The 17195-nt window shown below is 40.7% G+C and overlaps 1 protein-coding gene across 3 annotated transcripts in view; it reads right to left on the bottom strand.

Moving 5' to 3' along the window:
* Nucleotides 1-17195, bottom strand: part of PDGFRB (platelet derived growth factor receptor beta) — a 96904-nt gene that overhangs the window by 52983 nt on the left and 26726 nt on the right. For all 3 annotated transcript variants that reach the window (XM_026686246.2, XM_087955181.1, XM_087955180.1), the window contains one exon: nucleotides 3987-4069. In XM_026686246.2, coding sequence (XP_026542031.2) covers nucleotides 3987-4041 — 55 coding nt within the window. In that variant the 5' untranslated portion in view covers nucleotides 4042-4069. The remainder of the gene's footprint in view (nucleotides 1-3986; nucleotides 4070-17195) is intronic.

Raw genomic sequence — 17195 nt, 5'->3', positions numbered from 1 at the left:
GCTCTCACCCAGCCAGATCCAACAGCTGTCCATACTGTCCTTCTCCTGCAGGGTCTTTGTAGAAGAGGGGGTTGATAAGAGGAGCAATTCAAAACATACCAGCTGAGTCGGCCACCTAATTTCAGCCTGAAGAGCACAAACTAAAGACTCTAGACACGCAATCTGTCCATGTAAATTAGCAATTTTCATACAAATAGGACAGTGCCCAAACTTTTAAAAAGTCCTATTGGAACTTGAAAAAGTCCTACTGCAAAACAAGCGTTGCAATGAACTAAACATTCTAAAAATAAATTGCAATTACATAAGCACCTACCAAGCATGAATTACTGCTGTTTTCAAATTACTGCTGTTTTTAAGACTACACTTGCTCAGATGCACATATCTGGTCAGAGGTCCTCACAATGAGTAACTTCACAAAGTTATAAGTTCACAGAGTAACTTTAGAGAGTTGAAGCTATAAGATTCATGTGCAGTGAAGAATTTATCAGTGCCTGAACCCAATTGGCTGTCACATCCTGGAAACTTTCATCAACCAGGAGGGACAAGTTCAAATTGATAGGTGGTTGCACTGATGGCCTTGAGGACCCTGTCCACTTCATCAAGTCCAACAGGATTTGCACTATTCTCAGATAACTGTACAAGATCTTTCCTCAGGTATCTCACATGGATCTGTACTATGTATGGATTCCAACTGGGAACGAACCCAAGTGATTCTGTCTGTCAGGTGTTGAACAAAGATGTTCACCACGTTCCTAAAGATATTCACCACAGTTCTCCTGTCCCATTAGGGACTTGGTGATCCTGAACACGGCTGCTGGAGGACACCCTTTGGCTGCAATAAGGGTGGAGAAATAGTAACCTTTTGCCACTATTACCACCACAAGCAGCTCTAAGTGTTATCTAGTTGGAGTCATCCTTCATTTTCTTCCAGTGACACTCTAGGTGTGTTTTAACACTTTTCTGAACCTTCAGCTCCTCTATAAACCATGGGAAGAGTTGGGAGTGATGGGTCAAGAGAGGTCACACAGGCATGATCCTGTCCAAAATCATGGCTGCCCTTTGATTCCATGACATTACCAGAGTTTTGGCAGGAACATGCAGCAACCTCCCTCCCCCCACTGGATATTCCCCATTCCCCTCTGGGAGCCATTTTGTTGACATTAGTTTCCAGGGACAGATTGCTCAAATGGGTCTGGTCTCCCCGTGGAGAGAGAATCTGAAGGCCAATAGGGCATGATCTCACCATGACATGGGGGATACCAATAGGTTATTCCCCACTAATCATGTTGCCATTGCTCCAACAAGCAGATCATACCTGGCATGTATCTATTACCCCGAATTGGACTTGAGATTATTTGGATTAGGCCCATGGCTGCTATGGTAATCATGATCTCCTGTGCCTCTTCCAAGGCCGTACCCACAGATGGCAGATTGAAGTCCCCCAGGACTATAAGCCTGGAAAACTCCACTACTAACCCTGAGATGGCCTCCAGCAGTTCAGGCAGGGAAACTTTGATGCAGCAGGAAGGCTGGTACAGTAGGTAACACTCCCACCTGATCTCAATAGCTCAGCTTCAGGAACGGGTCCCATAAGCCCAGTTTCCCAAGCCCAAACCAACTTGGGAAGCACGGCCCCTGAAGGCCAAAAGAGTTTCTCAAATGACCACTGCCACTTTTCCTCTCCTACACTGGGGTCTTGGCTGGTGCCAAACCCTAACCCAGCTGGGCACATCTCTGAGAGCAGAGCTATTCTCTGCCAGGTCTCAGTGATTGTGTTAGGTCAGCTTGCTCTTCCTTACTACTAACTGACCTGGCATTCATCAGAAAGAACTAAACCACAAGGCCTTCAAGGGTTTCCAGGGTCTGGGAGTGAGCTCAGGGCACCAGAACATGCTGTTGGTACTAATCATTGGTGGCATCATCTGCTGCAATGGCCTGCCCTATGGCTCACATAACAACCCATGCCCATCACCATCATTATGTCTTGCCATGCCCAGGAGCCCACAAGATGGTCTTCGCCCTCCGATCCTGATCTCCCTCCTTTTGGGCCACGGGATTTGCCATTCCCTTCATTCACTCCATATTCACTCCCTCAGACACCTTCAGTTAGTGGACCTCTGCTCCATAAAACTCTGAATTCAACTCAAAGAAGTATTAAGAGCTCCTCCTTTTTAAAATAAACAAATGCCCTAGTTTGATTTTACTTTTCCCACATCTAAACAGGCTTCGGACTGGTCTGCAGAATATTCTCTTCAAACAGAATTCTCACCCTGTTCTTGACTGTTATTTTATTTACAAAATTAAAAGATGAAAAGGTATAATTATTGCAGAAATAAAATAGGGTGTAGAAAGTCAGCAATGGAACTTAAGCACTAAAATTTAGGGATGGGATTTAAGACAGCAACGGTGGCAGAGCTCTTGGAAACTGGAAGCTGTTGTGTTGATTCATTTTATGTCAAGACTCTGCATCTTTATTTTGTGAGTCCCCAGCCTTAAGGATGTCTCTGAGTCAGTTTCTCTAGCTGCCTTGAGTCTTTCTGTTTATTTAACAGACCACTGCAGGAAACCCATGTAACTTTCAGGCTCCGAAAATGATCCCAACTCATGAACTGCAATGTGTCTGTGGCCCACCAATACTCAACTGCTCTTTCTTTCCTTCTTTTGAGAGAAGGAAAAGGAGAAGGCTGAAAAAACAAATAAGAGTTTCAAGTAAACAGAGGCATGCCCAATGAATCCTAGGTTTGTCATCTGAGAAGATGGAAATTTCACAGGATAATTTTTGGTATCTGCTTTTGCCTTATCTTCATTAAAACACCTGCTAAAGATGTAGAAATCAGCTGAGAAAGTTTATGTTTATGATCCTGGACTCATCTTTAGTAAAACAAATACTGCAATTAGAAAAAGAAAATTGGACTATTCATGGTAAAAGTGGAGATAGTGTACAAACCAGTTGTTAGAATTCTTTTTGGAAACAATATTTGTGTTCCTACTGAAACAAAGCACAGTGTTATCAACTGAATTGGATTCAGAGAAAAAGATATCAATTCAACATATAAGGGCTTTTTTCCCAATTTTCCTGAAGGCATTAATCTTTCTATCCTCAGGATTAGGGAAGCTTCTAAAACAGATTTAATAGATAATCAGAGTTGGAAGGGACCTTGTTGGTCCAACCGACCGCCCAAGTGGGAGACCCTACACCATTTCTGACAGATGGCAGTCCAATCTTTTCTTGAAAGTTTTAAGTGATGGTGCTCCCACAACATCCTAGGGCAAGCTGTTCCATTGGTTGATTGTTCTCACTGTCAGAAAGTTTCTCCTTATTTCCAGGTTAAATCTCTCCTTGTTCAGTTTCCATCCATGATTCCTTCTCTGGCCTACAGGCACTTTAGAAAATAGCTTGACTCCTTCCTCCTTGTGGCAGCCCCTCAAATATTGGAAGACTGCTATCATGTCTCTCCTGGTCCTTCTCTTCACCAGACTAGCCAGCAGTCTGGCAAACTCTGCCTGTCCCATGCACAAGCACAAATGGTTTGCATATACAGCAGGGCTTCTATCTTTGAACTCCAACTTTTATTATATCTAATACCACCGCCCTTAGGGTGACTATCCAAAAGTGGTGATCAACATTGAAGTAATTTTTCATGGAAATGAATGGGACTTACATATTAAATGGACGGTGAATTGGTTGACTTTTGTTTAATATAACAAATTCTGTAAGCCTGAGTTACAGAAGTGTATGTGTGTATGCATGCATGTGCGCACAAGGCAACGTGCATGTTGCAGCTGAGAAGCAAATGCTATTCTTTAAAAATGTCAAAGCAATTGTATATGGGCAATAAAGTCACAAAATGTGATTCGGAAGAATTTCTTTTTTCTCTACATGAAAGATAGCCAGTCACAGCTTATTTCTATACAAAATGGAAGCTTTGTGAGCACTTTACATAGAAGCATTTGTACATCCATAATATGCCCAAATGTTTGCTTACTTGTGAGGAAGAGGACCAAGAAGACTAGCATCTTCTGCAAGAAAGCAGGCATCATGGCCGTCAGTTCTGTTTCATGCAGTATCCTGTAAAAAGAAAACCCAAACCAGTGATGCAAACGGATCTGGAGAGTGGGCAGTATATGCCATGGCCATGGGTAGATTAATAAATATTGATACATTAGAATCATATTAATACAATGAATGAATGACTAATCTGTTCCTTTCTTTAGGGTTGTGTATGGCAGCCAAGGTAGTGACTATCTGCTTTAATGGAGAAAAGCAATGGGCAAAGAAAATTCCTTGCCCTAACTTTGACTTTAATTTGAACAATCAGTATTAGTGCCAAGTGTCTCCACAATGCAAATCGTTGGGCTTGGTACTGATTTTTAAAAATAGACAATGTCTCCTGCTTTTTTACTCTCTTCAGAATATTGGTTTAATAGGGCTTAGCGTTCATTGTTGTGGGAAGAAGTCAAAAAATCCAAGCAGCAGCTTGAAGCCATTACTGCTGACTGCACAACTGTAGTTTTGGAAAAGTGCTGGCACTGAATCATAACCACAACATCCCAATGTAATGAGATAAGAAGCATCTTGTGACTACTTTTCATAATTTCTTACGTCATCTGAGGTCAATTTACTTTACAATTTGGACATAGCAGCTGAATGAGGTATATATCTATGAAAACCACTATATCTAACCCCACCCTCTTTTTGTATTCATATTCTTGAGTTTCACACATGTTCTCTAAATGGATGATAACGAATGCTTTGAACTTGGAGATAAATAAGTGTTCTAGAGCTCTGAAGTCCCTTTTCTTGTCTTGGGAACAGTGTGTGTGTGTTTATGTGAGTATGCTCATGCAAAGTGCCCATAAGTAAATTATGTTTTCCATTTCATAAGTGAAAAATTGAACACCCAAAAACTAGACTGAGCAGACCACTTTCTCAGGTACGGTCAAATTCTTATGGCTGGGGTCTGTATCATTTTCCAGATGGAAGAACACCAACAAGAAAAAGGATTTGGAGGAAAAAATTGCATCATACTAGAAAACTCTTTTGCAACTATACTTAGTTTTGAAGAGAGCGGAATAAAGAACTTGTGATACCATCATCTGATACTATTGATAGCTCCTGGTATTCCAGCTCCTTAAGCATATTTATTTGCCTTCTCAACAGTTTCATACACAAATCTAGAAATACAATAGGATTGCAAGGCTCCATGTCAGGTGTGTCAAACTCACATCATCACCATCATGTGATGTATCAGGACTTTTTTCCCCTTTACTAAACCGGGTGACACATCCGGGCAGTGGGCCATGAGTTTGACACCCCTGCTCTATGTAGATTCTGTAAAGAAAACTATATTCCCTTCACATTTAACCACAGCTTCTTCTGGCAGCCTAACAACTGTACAAATGTAATGGAGGGTACAAATCCTTCAACATGAAACAAATCCTGTTAGGGCTGCCTGCCTGCCTATCTATCTACCTACCTACCATCTATCTATCTATTTTTCACATCTCTCTCAAAAGAGATAATTAAAAAGCTTTAAAGCTTCACTTTGTTCCCACTAAACTCAGACATGAGAGGGATATAAAGTTTATCAGATGACAGTGCATTGACAGTTCTAGTTACCATCAACATTACCATTGACAGTATTTTTTTTAAAAATATTTTTATTATGTCTCTCTGAAAATTATGAAATGGAAACTCTTTTCAATCCAAGCACAGAGGTAAAAATATAGAGTGAATGGAAAGTATTGATCATGAATTCCTATTACTATCAACTGTAACATGTAACATCTGTTCCAACTGGTGCTGATCATTATTAGGCAGATGCATCATGTAGCAATATGAAAGCCTGAGAAACCCTGGAAAGCCAGTAGGACTTACATTTTGGATTTAAAAGCAAAAAGTTGTTTCCTGAGGAGTAGCTCCTGGATGATCTCCAGAAGGAGCTGCAGACAGCTTCTATATGCTCCAGAGGGCCTACCTTTTTGCTGTCAGTTTGAATTGTTGCATAAACTTAGAAATTATGCACATTACAAAAGATGGCATCATGCCAGGCACTATCCATACCCATAGAGGGACAAGGGGTGATAAAGCTGATGTTAGCAATGTCATAACATCACAACACATGCCCCACCCACTTTGTAGATCAGGGGTCTCCAACCTTTTGGACCTCAGGGACCACCAAACTCATAATTTTAAATCCCACCGGTTCTGTGGGTGTGGCCTAATTTGTGGGTGTGGCTTGGTTGGGCATGGCTTGTATGTAAATATTATAAATATTTATATAAATATTGAATTTTTTATTAAAAAAAAGCAACTTTAACCCAAAATCAGGCAAAGCCGGCAGGCAGATTGAGTTGCTCACAGAATCACAGATTCATTCAGAAATCTATCTATCTGCCATTGGCTAGCTCAGTCTGTCACATAAAATTTGCTTGAAAGCAAACTCATAAAATTAACTCACAAGACACTATGTATGTAAATATTGATTTTTTTTTTTATAAAAAAAGAGCAACTTCTACCCAAAATCAAAAGCAGGCAGGCAGATTGAGTTGCTCACAGAATCATTCAGTGATCTATCTATCTGCCATTGGCTAGCTCAGTCTCTCAAATTTGCTTGCTGTAAGTCTGCACTGAATAATAGAACCTTCAGTCCTAAGGGAGGTTTGGCTGTGCTTAAAAGCAGAACCAAAGGTCTAAAGACTAGCTAGAAAGCAAAAAATCCAACCATTTCCTGCTTCCTAGCTAATCTAGATCTCCCGGCACAGCAAAACAGCTGATGGCCGGAAAAAGGAAAAATAGCAATTTAGTAGGCAAGTTTGCCAGGTAAGGAGTGAGTGGGCGGGGAGGGTCCCCATGGGCCATGTGGGCTGTGCAGCCTTGTGTTTCTGCACAGCCTGGATTAATTGCTTTGGGGGGGTGCTCTGGGGGTGACATTATTTTGCGGCCCACCAAAATTTTCTCACGGTCCGCCAGTGGGCCGCAGCTCCCACCAGTTGACGACCGCTGTTCTAGATGCCTGTGATGACCTGGGGCATGGTACAAAGGCAACACAGTCAGATAATCAGTAGGAGTCCCTTTATTAGCTCCAACTTTGCCCCCAATGTCCTGGCTACCTTCTGGCTAGAAAAAACTCTTCCAGCAACAGCCTTTGATGCAGAGAATCAAGTCCAAAACATGGTCAACTAAAACTGTAACTATAAGTCCAATCAAGGCAAAATGAGGTAATTAGTTTGGCAGGGCAGGAGCAAGAATTCCAGACATGAAGACACAGCAATAACTCAACATGGTTGGGAAGACACCAGGAACACAGATAAGCAAAGTCAACACAAGATAAACTCACATTTGCTCCCAGCAGTTGCCACACTCAGCATGCAACTCTTTTAAACTCCCTCCTCAGCTGTGGCTAATGAAGGGAATCAGGGCCCTTTCCTCCTCCATAAGCCACACAACCCACGTTGCTCTCTTCTTCATTCCTCCCTATGTGCCCTAGGATGAAGTGGGGGTGGGCTTGAGCCTTCCTCTGACCTCTCTCTCCCTTGTTCTACCTCTCCCCTGTTCTGCCCAGCCAGATTTTGCATTTCCCCAGTTTCCTCCACAGCCAATGGAACCACACTCCCACTCCCTGTCAGCTGTTCATCTTCCTCCTCGGGGGCATGACAATGCCCCAAAGGGATGGAATTGTGGCATGAGGGCTCAACGCTTCCTTTGCTATTCTGAAGAAACTGGCAATTTAACGTGGACTATATTCTGAGGACCACAGAATGATGTAAGGAACAGTATCTTAGAAGCAGCTATTAAAAACAGTAAAATTAGCTTGGGAAATAAATGGCTGCTGACTGCCTACTGTTAAAGGGGAGAGATTTTACAGTTTTGAAGATTAACCTGAAAATTATCTGCAGCTAGGAAGGGGCTACTTGCCTGTGAATCTAACTCTTTCTGTTAACACTTAAGCAAAACTTTTTATTTTGCATAGATCTAGATGTCCTAAGTTGTAGCTATTTCTACAACTGGACATCTATTTCTTTTAAAAAGCGACTCCTTTATGCTTAGATAGTAGTATCACTTTAATTTAAACTGCACATTGCACTAATGGCCTTCTGGGGTGACCTTTATTTTTCAGGAATTAAGGAACAGCAACAGGATGAAGCACAAGCAGAAGAGTGTGTAACCTTTCTCTGTCCCAGGCCCTAACTGTTCTCCCTGAAATTCCTTCTTAATACAAGAAGAAAATGCCTTTGCAGCAGCCTTTAAATTTGCTCAATAAATGGTGATCATGCTATTTACCAGGTTGGGCTTCAAAAATTTTAGCAGAGGGTTCTCTGCCTAGTTGCTGGGTGGGCATGGCCATGGTGGGCGTGGCCTATTCGTCCTCCTGCACCATAGTGTGTGTGGGGGGGTGTTTTTGCCCACCCTGGGCTCCGGAGGTTTTCCTTGAGCCTCTGGAAGAGCAAAAACAGCCTCCTCAGACTCTGGAGGCTGCCTGGAAGCTGGAAACGGGCCCATTGCTGGCCTACCCAAACTCGGGGTGGGGTTCGAGCCTCCGTGCATGCCTTGCACTTACCTGCATCCAAAACGGGGCCGTGTGGGGACTTCCTGGGAGGGGAGGGTCAGGGTGGGTGAGGCCAACCAGGAGTGGGATTTGGGGGTTTTCCAAACTGCACAAAATCTTAGCTAGGGACTCTCCTTGATCCCTGCAAACCTCAGCAGCCCACCCCTGGCTATTACCTTATTATTTCCAATACTGGGGTGCACTTCACAGTCTAGGTTTCAGGGAGAACTGAAAGACTACGAGGATGTGGACATTTTTTTGATTTTGATGGAAGTAAACCAGACCCAAACTTGAATGCAACCACAGAATGTGGGTGTCAGCTTTTGAACCAAGGCATACTATGGCCTGTTGGTTGTATGCTCAGCATGCTAGAGAAATAAATACTTAAACGATATATGATCATCATCTATTTTTGTCTTGCTCAGCTTGAATTAATTGATTTACCAGTAAATCCCAATGTGTTTCTGATTTATTCAGCAACTTTCCCCCTCAAAGCCTTGGGATTCTTTCTTTTCCTGCTTTCCCAGGTTTTGTCTACAAGAAGAATTTGTTTCCTGTTTATTTAGCTTTGGGAAAAATTTTGTGCCCTAAATTGCCTAACTGCGTTTACATCTAAATCCACTCAAAATAATCCTGACCTAAACTAAGTGTCTTACTGTACAACACTCAGCTCAGAGTTATTTCCACTATAATCTGAATTTATGAACAGATTCTATATTTCCTCCTAATTTTTCCCAGACTAAAATTCTACAATGTTATGGCAGATGAAAAGAATATATATTTCATTTATTCAGAACAAGTTCAAATACTGCTGTTGAAGTTTTCTTATCTGATGCGTTTAAGAAAATTAATAAGTTATCACTAAAAAAAATTAGAGCTGTATGTTGGGCCATCATGGCCATTGTTCGGCAAAAATGAACTTCAGGCAGCATCAAACTGATACTAAAATTTCTATATGAACACAAAGAGCAGCAGCTAAAAATGATACAATCCAATTAAAACTTCTAAAAGTTATGACAAATAATGGGCACATAATTTAAAAAATTGTTCTGTTCTCTGACATAACGTCATATTGTAAGTAGCCTTGGTGGCACAGTGGTTAGAATGCAGTATTGCAGGGTACTTCTGCTGCCTGCCTGCTACCTGCAATTTGGCAGTTCAAATCTCACCAGGTTTAGGGTTTAACTCAGCCTTCCTTTCTTCCAAGGTTTGTAAAATGAGGACCTAGATCGTTGGGGGCAATATACTGACTCTGTAAACTGCTTAGAGAGGGTTGTAAAGTTCTGTGAAGCAGTATAGAAGTCTAAGTGCTATTACTATGTAAGTTTAATGGAGCAATACTGCAGGTTTAGTTTACCATTAAAAGGATAAATTCTTTACCTGTCCAAACATATATGGCAAAGGGACAGGAAAGGTAACTGTCCCAAATGACTTTGTTCTTAAGAGAGAATACATGTAGCTTCTCAATCTCAGGGGACAGTCTGAACAGTCCATTCTGAATAGGTGGTACACACTTGCTAAGAAATAGAACAGCCTAAATATCCAAGAGTGAAACTCCCATTCTCTGGTACTACTTTTGTAACTTCAATTACACCTAACTAATAGAAGCAAGTACAGTTGACAAATAACAGTTTATCAAAACAGTTTGTAAAAACATATCTCTTCTAACAGTTTGTAAAACAGACAAGCATCTCTTCACCCATGTGTGTGATTGTGGAAAGTAAAGGAAACAAGGAAATATAAAATATTAAGAAAAAATTGAGCTGTATTATGGAAGAGGATATGGAATTACAAATGTGAATTGAACAAGTATTAGTGCGTTTATACTTGGAGACAATATAAAGAAATGCTTGTAAGAATAAGCATTAGTTGTGCTGATCCGGATACAGATTGTACAAGGGGATTAAACAAGTTGGTTCTTGCATCAGTTTTGTATTTATGTAAAGAACCAAGTTGCCCAAACTGCTACTTGTCAACTGTACTTGCTTCTATTAGTTAGTTGTAATTGAAGTTACCAAAAGTAGTACCAGAGAATGGGAGTATCACTCTTGGATATTTTGCTTCTTCCATTTTTTATCTGTTGTAGTGGAGGGCCTCCAATATGCAGAATGTAAGACAATGTTTTTTTTTTTTAAATCCTTCTCTTCAACTTCTTTTTCCAATTTTGACTTGGTGAGAAAGACAATAAAGTGACTGACTCCTCTTACGAGAGCACTCTATCTCTATTTCCCCAAAAAGTTCAGCATGCCACATTATCCACAGACAAGCAATATTTCCAACACTTGAAAAAGTGCCTCTTTCTGGCCACTCCTGTTATTTATATAAAAGGTTTCATTCAAAAGCCATATGGATCCCATCAAATGCTGTCTTTTTGACCTTGCCAGACAGAATACAAATAATTAGCGTCATACATTTGCATCTGGAGATAGGGAGGCGTATCAGGGAGTTGAGGTTGCCTCTGGATAAGCAAGACATGATAACAAGGGTTTTAATGATAAACAGTACTTGAGTTACCCTGGGAAAAGAGAATTGAGAAGAAATTACTGTGAAAAGATGGCAATGCTTGCAAGCATTGCAGAATCAGTAAAAACTGAAGCAAAGCTAGATAATGTGTGCCCAATGATGACCATGCTTATATTAACATGCAAATATTTACAGCCCCGGATCTTATTAAAGCAGGACTTTTTAAAAAATCTCTTTAGGCATCTTTTAGTATCTCTTTTTCAATTCCAATCTGTGGGTGATCAAGTTTGGGCAAACACATATTTTCTTATTGTACTAGATACTGTATTAAGTTACATCAAACTGTATCTCACAGGTCCATCTAATGTCCTGCCCCAAAGTGACCAACTAGGTGATCATAGGAAGCCTAACAATTGGATACGAGTGCTGTTCCCTTTATATTCCACAGTGACTTTATATTCCACAGTGACTAATGCTCTGAGGCATCCTTTCCTCTTAACCTAGAGGGAATGTATAATGTATAGTTCCTAGCAGTCATTGAGAACCTCCATGAACTTGCCGGAGTGTCTTTTAGACACTCCAATATGGTCTCCATCTTTGCATGTTGGGGCATTAATCTTTACACCTTAATTATGTGCTATCTAAAGAAGAACTTCCTTTTATCTGTCCCGAATTGCTCACTACTGTTTCACTTGGTAAAAAATGGGTTTTAGGTATTAGAAGGTGCTTCAGTTTAGTACTGGAACTCTTATATTGTGGGTCAGTTGGGTGACCATATACGTACATTTATTAAATAAATAAATAAGTAAATAAATAAAAGTGCTACATTGGTTTGAGTAAATATCTGGGTACAATTCAAAAGGTTGCTTTTTACCTATAAAGCCTATATGGCATTGTTCTCGGGTTTCTGCTGGACTGACATCTCTAACTAAAATTGATCTCTCTTATCCATGCATATCAAGATAACCTGCTTAAAATTCCCCATTATCACCATTATCATAAGGTAAGGTGGACTGAGATTTATAGGAACTGTTTCTCTGTGGCCACACCTGTATTATGGCAGAGCCTCTTTGTGGACCTTAGTCTTGCCCCAATATTATTGGCATTGTGGTACTTGTTACATACTGAGATGTCTTGGGAAATTTATAGATGGTTAGATGACACCAGCGAATGACCTATTGATGGTCTTTATTGGTTAAAAGTAAAGGTAAAGGTTCCTGTCAGCCTTCAAGATTTTCTCCCTTTGCTCTGCATGTTTCAGCTGTCATAAGTAACAGGCGGAGGAGGGGGAATGGTTATGGGAAGTGAGCTGGAGGTGTTACAAATCAGAACTGCATAAGCTGGGCGGGGGGGTAGATTCTTGCTTAGGTTTCTATCCTATGCTATGCACAGCTGCAACTCTTTATCAAAATATATCAAGGTCAACGGACAGAGGCCTCATCACCACCTGGAGATACCCACATGATGATATACACAACCTTTATTTGGATGAGCCAATTGAACTATTGGGGGTGGGAATGTTGCCATTGCTTTGTATAGGTGATTTATGCACCCATTTTATCAGATTCAGAATTCTTTTGTTGCTACCACTTGATTTCCAGTAAAAGATATCTTTTCTCTGATTAAAGGAGTCTTAAGTATTTCTTTCTTGGATTTTGAATGGAGCACCAGCTGACAGTTCCCCTCACACATACGTGCTAGTTGTTTCCGGCTCTAGGGGTGGTGCTCATCTCCATTACAAAGCCAAAGACCCAGTGCTGTCCGAAGACATCTCCGTGGTCATGTGGCCAGCATGACTAAATGCCGAAGGTGCACAGAACACTGTTACCTTCCCAGCAAAGTGGCCTCTATTTTTCTACTTGCATTTCTTACATGCTTTTGAACTGCTAGGTTGGCAGAAGCTGGGACAAGTAACGGGAGCTCACTCTGTTACACGGTGCTAGGGATTCAAATCATCAAACTGCTGATCTTTCTGATCGACAAGCTCAATGTCTTAACCACAAAGCCACTGCGTCCCTCTTTATTGGGTTACTATGTCCAATTTTATTATTTTAGTCCTACCTGGATATTTTAGTCTCTTATAAATACTCTCTGAACAGTTGAGATTCTGATTGATCAGCACAAAGTGGACAAATACATAAATATGCGCACATGTTAGCATACATTTAAAAAACACTGAAATGGGAAAAAATAGATTGGTCTTGTATGTAGCACAGAAAGAATCATTCTTCCTATTTTATTCCTAATCTTTTTTTTTTTTTTTTCAAATGTCAGGTCCAGAATAAATGACTTTGTTCACATCCAAATTATCCACATTCAGCCCATCAGAATGGTGCATCATTAGCTGCCAGTAAAAATCTCTGAAGTGACCTGAAACTCCCCCATAGACCATGTCTACTTTTTCTCCTTGTTCAATACTTTATGGTTAAATGTTGGTGTTGGCAAGCCGCAATTCCAGGGGTGGATATAGAACCCAAAACTCTCCTTGTGGGTTCCAAAATTCCCTACGACCAAAAATCAACAGATCAATTTTTCTCTTTTTGAGATAGGAAACTGTGGTCTAGCGTAAAAAAACCCAACATTACTTCTCCCCAAAACAAAGTTTGAGTGAGCCAATTTAAATGGACTAATCCAGGGGTCCCCAAACTTGGCAACTTTAAGACTCCCAGAATTCCTCCCAGAATTCCTCAGCCAGCTACGCTGCTATGCTGGCTGAGGACTTCTGGGAGTTGAAGTACACAAGTCTTAAAGTTGCCAAGTTTGGAGACCTCTGGACTAATCCCCTAACAAACTAATTGTAAAACAATATCCTAAGTCTTCTACTCATACAGCTTTGCATTTTCTTCCTTCTAGGGAATGTACAGCTTATGGAAATAGTCTTCATAGATAAGTCTTCATTTTTCACTCACGCACCAGAGGTATGAATATAAGGGCATCTATGAAGCTATAAGTAAAACTGATTTCATTGGTCCTGGCTGGTGAGTTTCGGGTTTTTTCAATGAAGCAATGCCATCTATTGGTATCCCAGAAATTGATCCCCTGCAGATGCCCCTTTAAAACGAACAAGGAAACAAAAATATAACTATTTACAGTTCCGACTGCCAATATCATGCTCTCTTCTATTGCTAATCCTTTAGAATCAAGAGCAGAACCTATATTTTCCTCTAGTAGAAAAAAAAATCTCACTTGTTTATTGTTCCTAAGCACAGACTGCAAAATAGGAAACTACTAGCCCATCATGGGGACTGAAGGGAACCAGTAACTGAACTGTTTGTTATTAAAGCAAAGGAATGTGACTAGATGAGAGGTCATTCCATTCTGTGGTCAGCCTGATTTGAGTGGGAAACAGGCACTTCTTACTCCCTAAAATCCATTCTGGGGAAAATACAGCTGCTGCAAATGTCTCAAATGAGACTATTTCAAGAATAGTCAGTAGCATTCCTCACATTACAACCAAGGCCCACTCCTGCCTACTGAAATGGCAATCAACAGGTGACTTTGATTCTTCTGCTTACATCAGCAAAGAGTCATTTGAAAGCAATGTACTGTAGATGCTTTTTGTATATAATGAACATTGCACTGTATCAGCATGTATGTTGAATTTAAATACAGCTTTATTCTAAGGTATCCCTGAGGTGGAATTATTAGTGAATAATTAGTTCAACATTGAGACCCATATTTGATATATATCTTAAATATATAACATATTGTTCTATAAATATGTATTGCCCTGTAAACATATAACTTATAATATACCACTCTTTAATATATATCACCTTCCAAATATTAAAGATGTAATGTAGAATAATAACTTACTGTATTTGATAGTATTCAGAAATATATTTAAAAAATTAAGCCAGTCTAAGAAATATTTGATGGGCTAAGAAATAGTTGAGAATTGTGCTTTTTAAAAACCTGTATCTAATTTTCTTTAATTCATCTCAAATGTAATTTCTCAAACATGTCCATGGAATGACATGGCTATATTTCCTTTATTCTTTTCCCCCCCCTTAAAAATGCATAAGCGTCACAGCTCATTGGGAGAACAGAATCATTTAATCTGTTCTTGGTCTATAATTATAGTAAATCATCAATATCAGTCAAATACAAATATAATGTACTGTTTTACACAAGATTTTACAATCTTGTACCTATTTTGAAATTTCATAATGGCTTTTCTATTGCCATTGTCAATCTGCAGCACAACCGATAAAGTCCCCAGGAAGATTGCAAAATGAGACCAATGAAGAGAACCTATTTGTATCTTGGTATTTTAGATGTATGGTATGTATGACCGACTTTGTTTGCAGAAGAAGCAGCAGTGGAAGAAAACAAAGAAGAAAAACATTCTTCAAGTCTAAGATAAATAAAAGGTAACTTATTCTGACTCAACATAGCCAAAAGGTGGGTAGATGTTAGACATTCCTAGTTTATTTTTTCCACTGTATTATGTTCTTAAGCAACGTATTATATCTAGTCAGCCACACTGTAATTGTACATTATAAGTACATGCATAGCAAAAGCTATTCCTGCAATTTCCAATCAAGATTAAGATTGCAACTGAAATGTCAAGATGCCTCTGTAAACCAAACTCCAAGTATTCATGTTTATTCACATCTCCTTGTGCAGCAGTTACCTGATTCAAATTCAGTGAACATCTGTTTTACCTCTGACCTGTGATAGATTTGAAACTATTTGGAGGAAAAAAATACATTTTCTTAATTTATATGGTCTTCATTATAATTATCCTCCATTGATTAGTGAAGAATTTTACATTGTAACAGTAAGAGAGATAATTTATTGAAGGGTTTTCTTTTTATCAGCTGTATCTACCATGGTTGATTTTTGCTGATAAATTTAGTAAAATTACTGGCGTCCTATGACATTGCTGGCAGAATGGCACTGGCTAGCAGAATAGATTTACCTTCCTATTGACCTTTTATGTAATCCAGAACAGTGGTTCCCAAAGTGGGCAGTACCGCCCCCTGGGGGGTGGTGGGATGCCTTAGAGGGGTGCTAAGAGGCAAGGGGGCTGGCAGGGGGGCGCTAATAGGTGGCAGGGGGGCATTTGAGGTGCCGGCCCTGCAGGTTCCCTCATTGACTATAGCACTGCTCCAGAGCCGGCGCCTCCAATGTGGAAGCAGTGGCACCTTACGTGCCGCCACGGCCGGGTTCGATGCACCGCCTCCCTGCTGCCTCTTAGCACCCCTCTGCGGGCCCCCTTGGGGATGCTAAGAGGTGGTAGGGGGGCATTCGAGGGCCGGTCCTGCAGGTTCACCCATTGACTGTAGCACCGGTCCAGAGCCGGCGCCTCCAATGTGGAAGCAGTGGCACATTATGTGCCGCCGTGGCAGCGTTCAATGCACCGTCCCCCTGCCACCTCTTAGTGTCCCCAAGGGGGCTGGCAGAGGGGCACTAAGAGGCAGCAGGGGGGCATTCGAGGCACCAGCCGCCCCTGCAGGTTCACCCATTGAGAGACCCGATGCATCAGATTGAATGAGACCTAGTTTAGACTGAGGCCCTTTTCCACATTGAAACTTCTTTGCCAGCACATTGAAACTTCTTTGGCTTCTATTAAAGGTTTTGTGGATGAAACATGGTCAAGACTATCAGGAAGCTCTCACATTTTGTTGAGGCTTTAAACAGGATCCATTGGACCAGATCTCCACCCTAAAAATTACTTTTCCCCAATGTATTACAGTGCCAATTCTGAAGAAGGCAAAACCAAAATGTACTGGTAAATTACAAGGAGAACACACACATCCACACACTCCCTTCTAAAACTGCTGGAGCAGGTGATTGGACTAGAATAGTTATCTCATTATCTTTCTCCTCCCTCCCTCCCTCCTTCTTTATTTTTCTTTCTGTCCCTTCCTTCCATCCCCCGCTCTTTCTTTGTCCCTTTTTCTTTCTTTCCCTTTTCTCTTTATTTTCTCACTTTCTTTTTCTCTTTCTTTTCTCTCTCTCTTTCCCTCTCTCAGGTTCATCCCTTTGGATCAGGGTCGCCAAACTTTTGGACCTCAGGGACCACCAAACTCATAATTTTAAATCCCGGAGACCACTAATATGAATTTTGACTTACGTTGGCTTTCTGGCAATCCAACCTCTCTCTCTCCCTCTCTCTCACACACACAGGCAGGGGTGGGATTTAGATCCCTGATCTAAAGCTGTCAAAACTCCAAA

This window comes from Notechis scutatus, chromosome 2 (genome assembly GCF_049901735.1).
Source record: "Notechis scutatus isolate UNSWTSFEM ecotype Mainland chromosome 2, rNotScu1.2, whole genome shotgun sequence".
In the NCBI taxonomy this organism is placed as follows: domain Eukaryota; kingdom Metazoa; phylum Chordata; class Lepidosauria; order Squamata; family Elapidae; genus Notechis; species Notechis scutatus.
The sequence above is the reverse complement of the archived record's forward strand: the minus strand, read 5'-3'. Positions and strand labels throughout refer to the sequence as shown.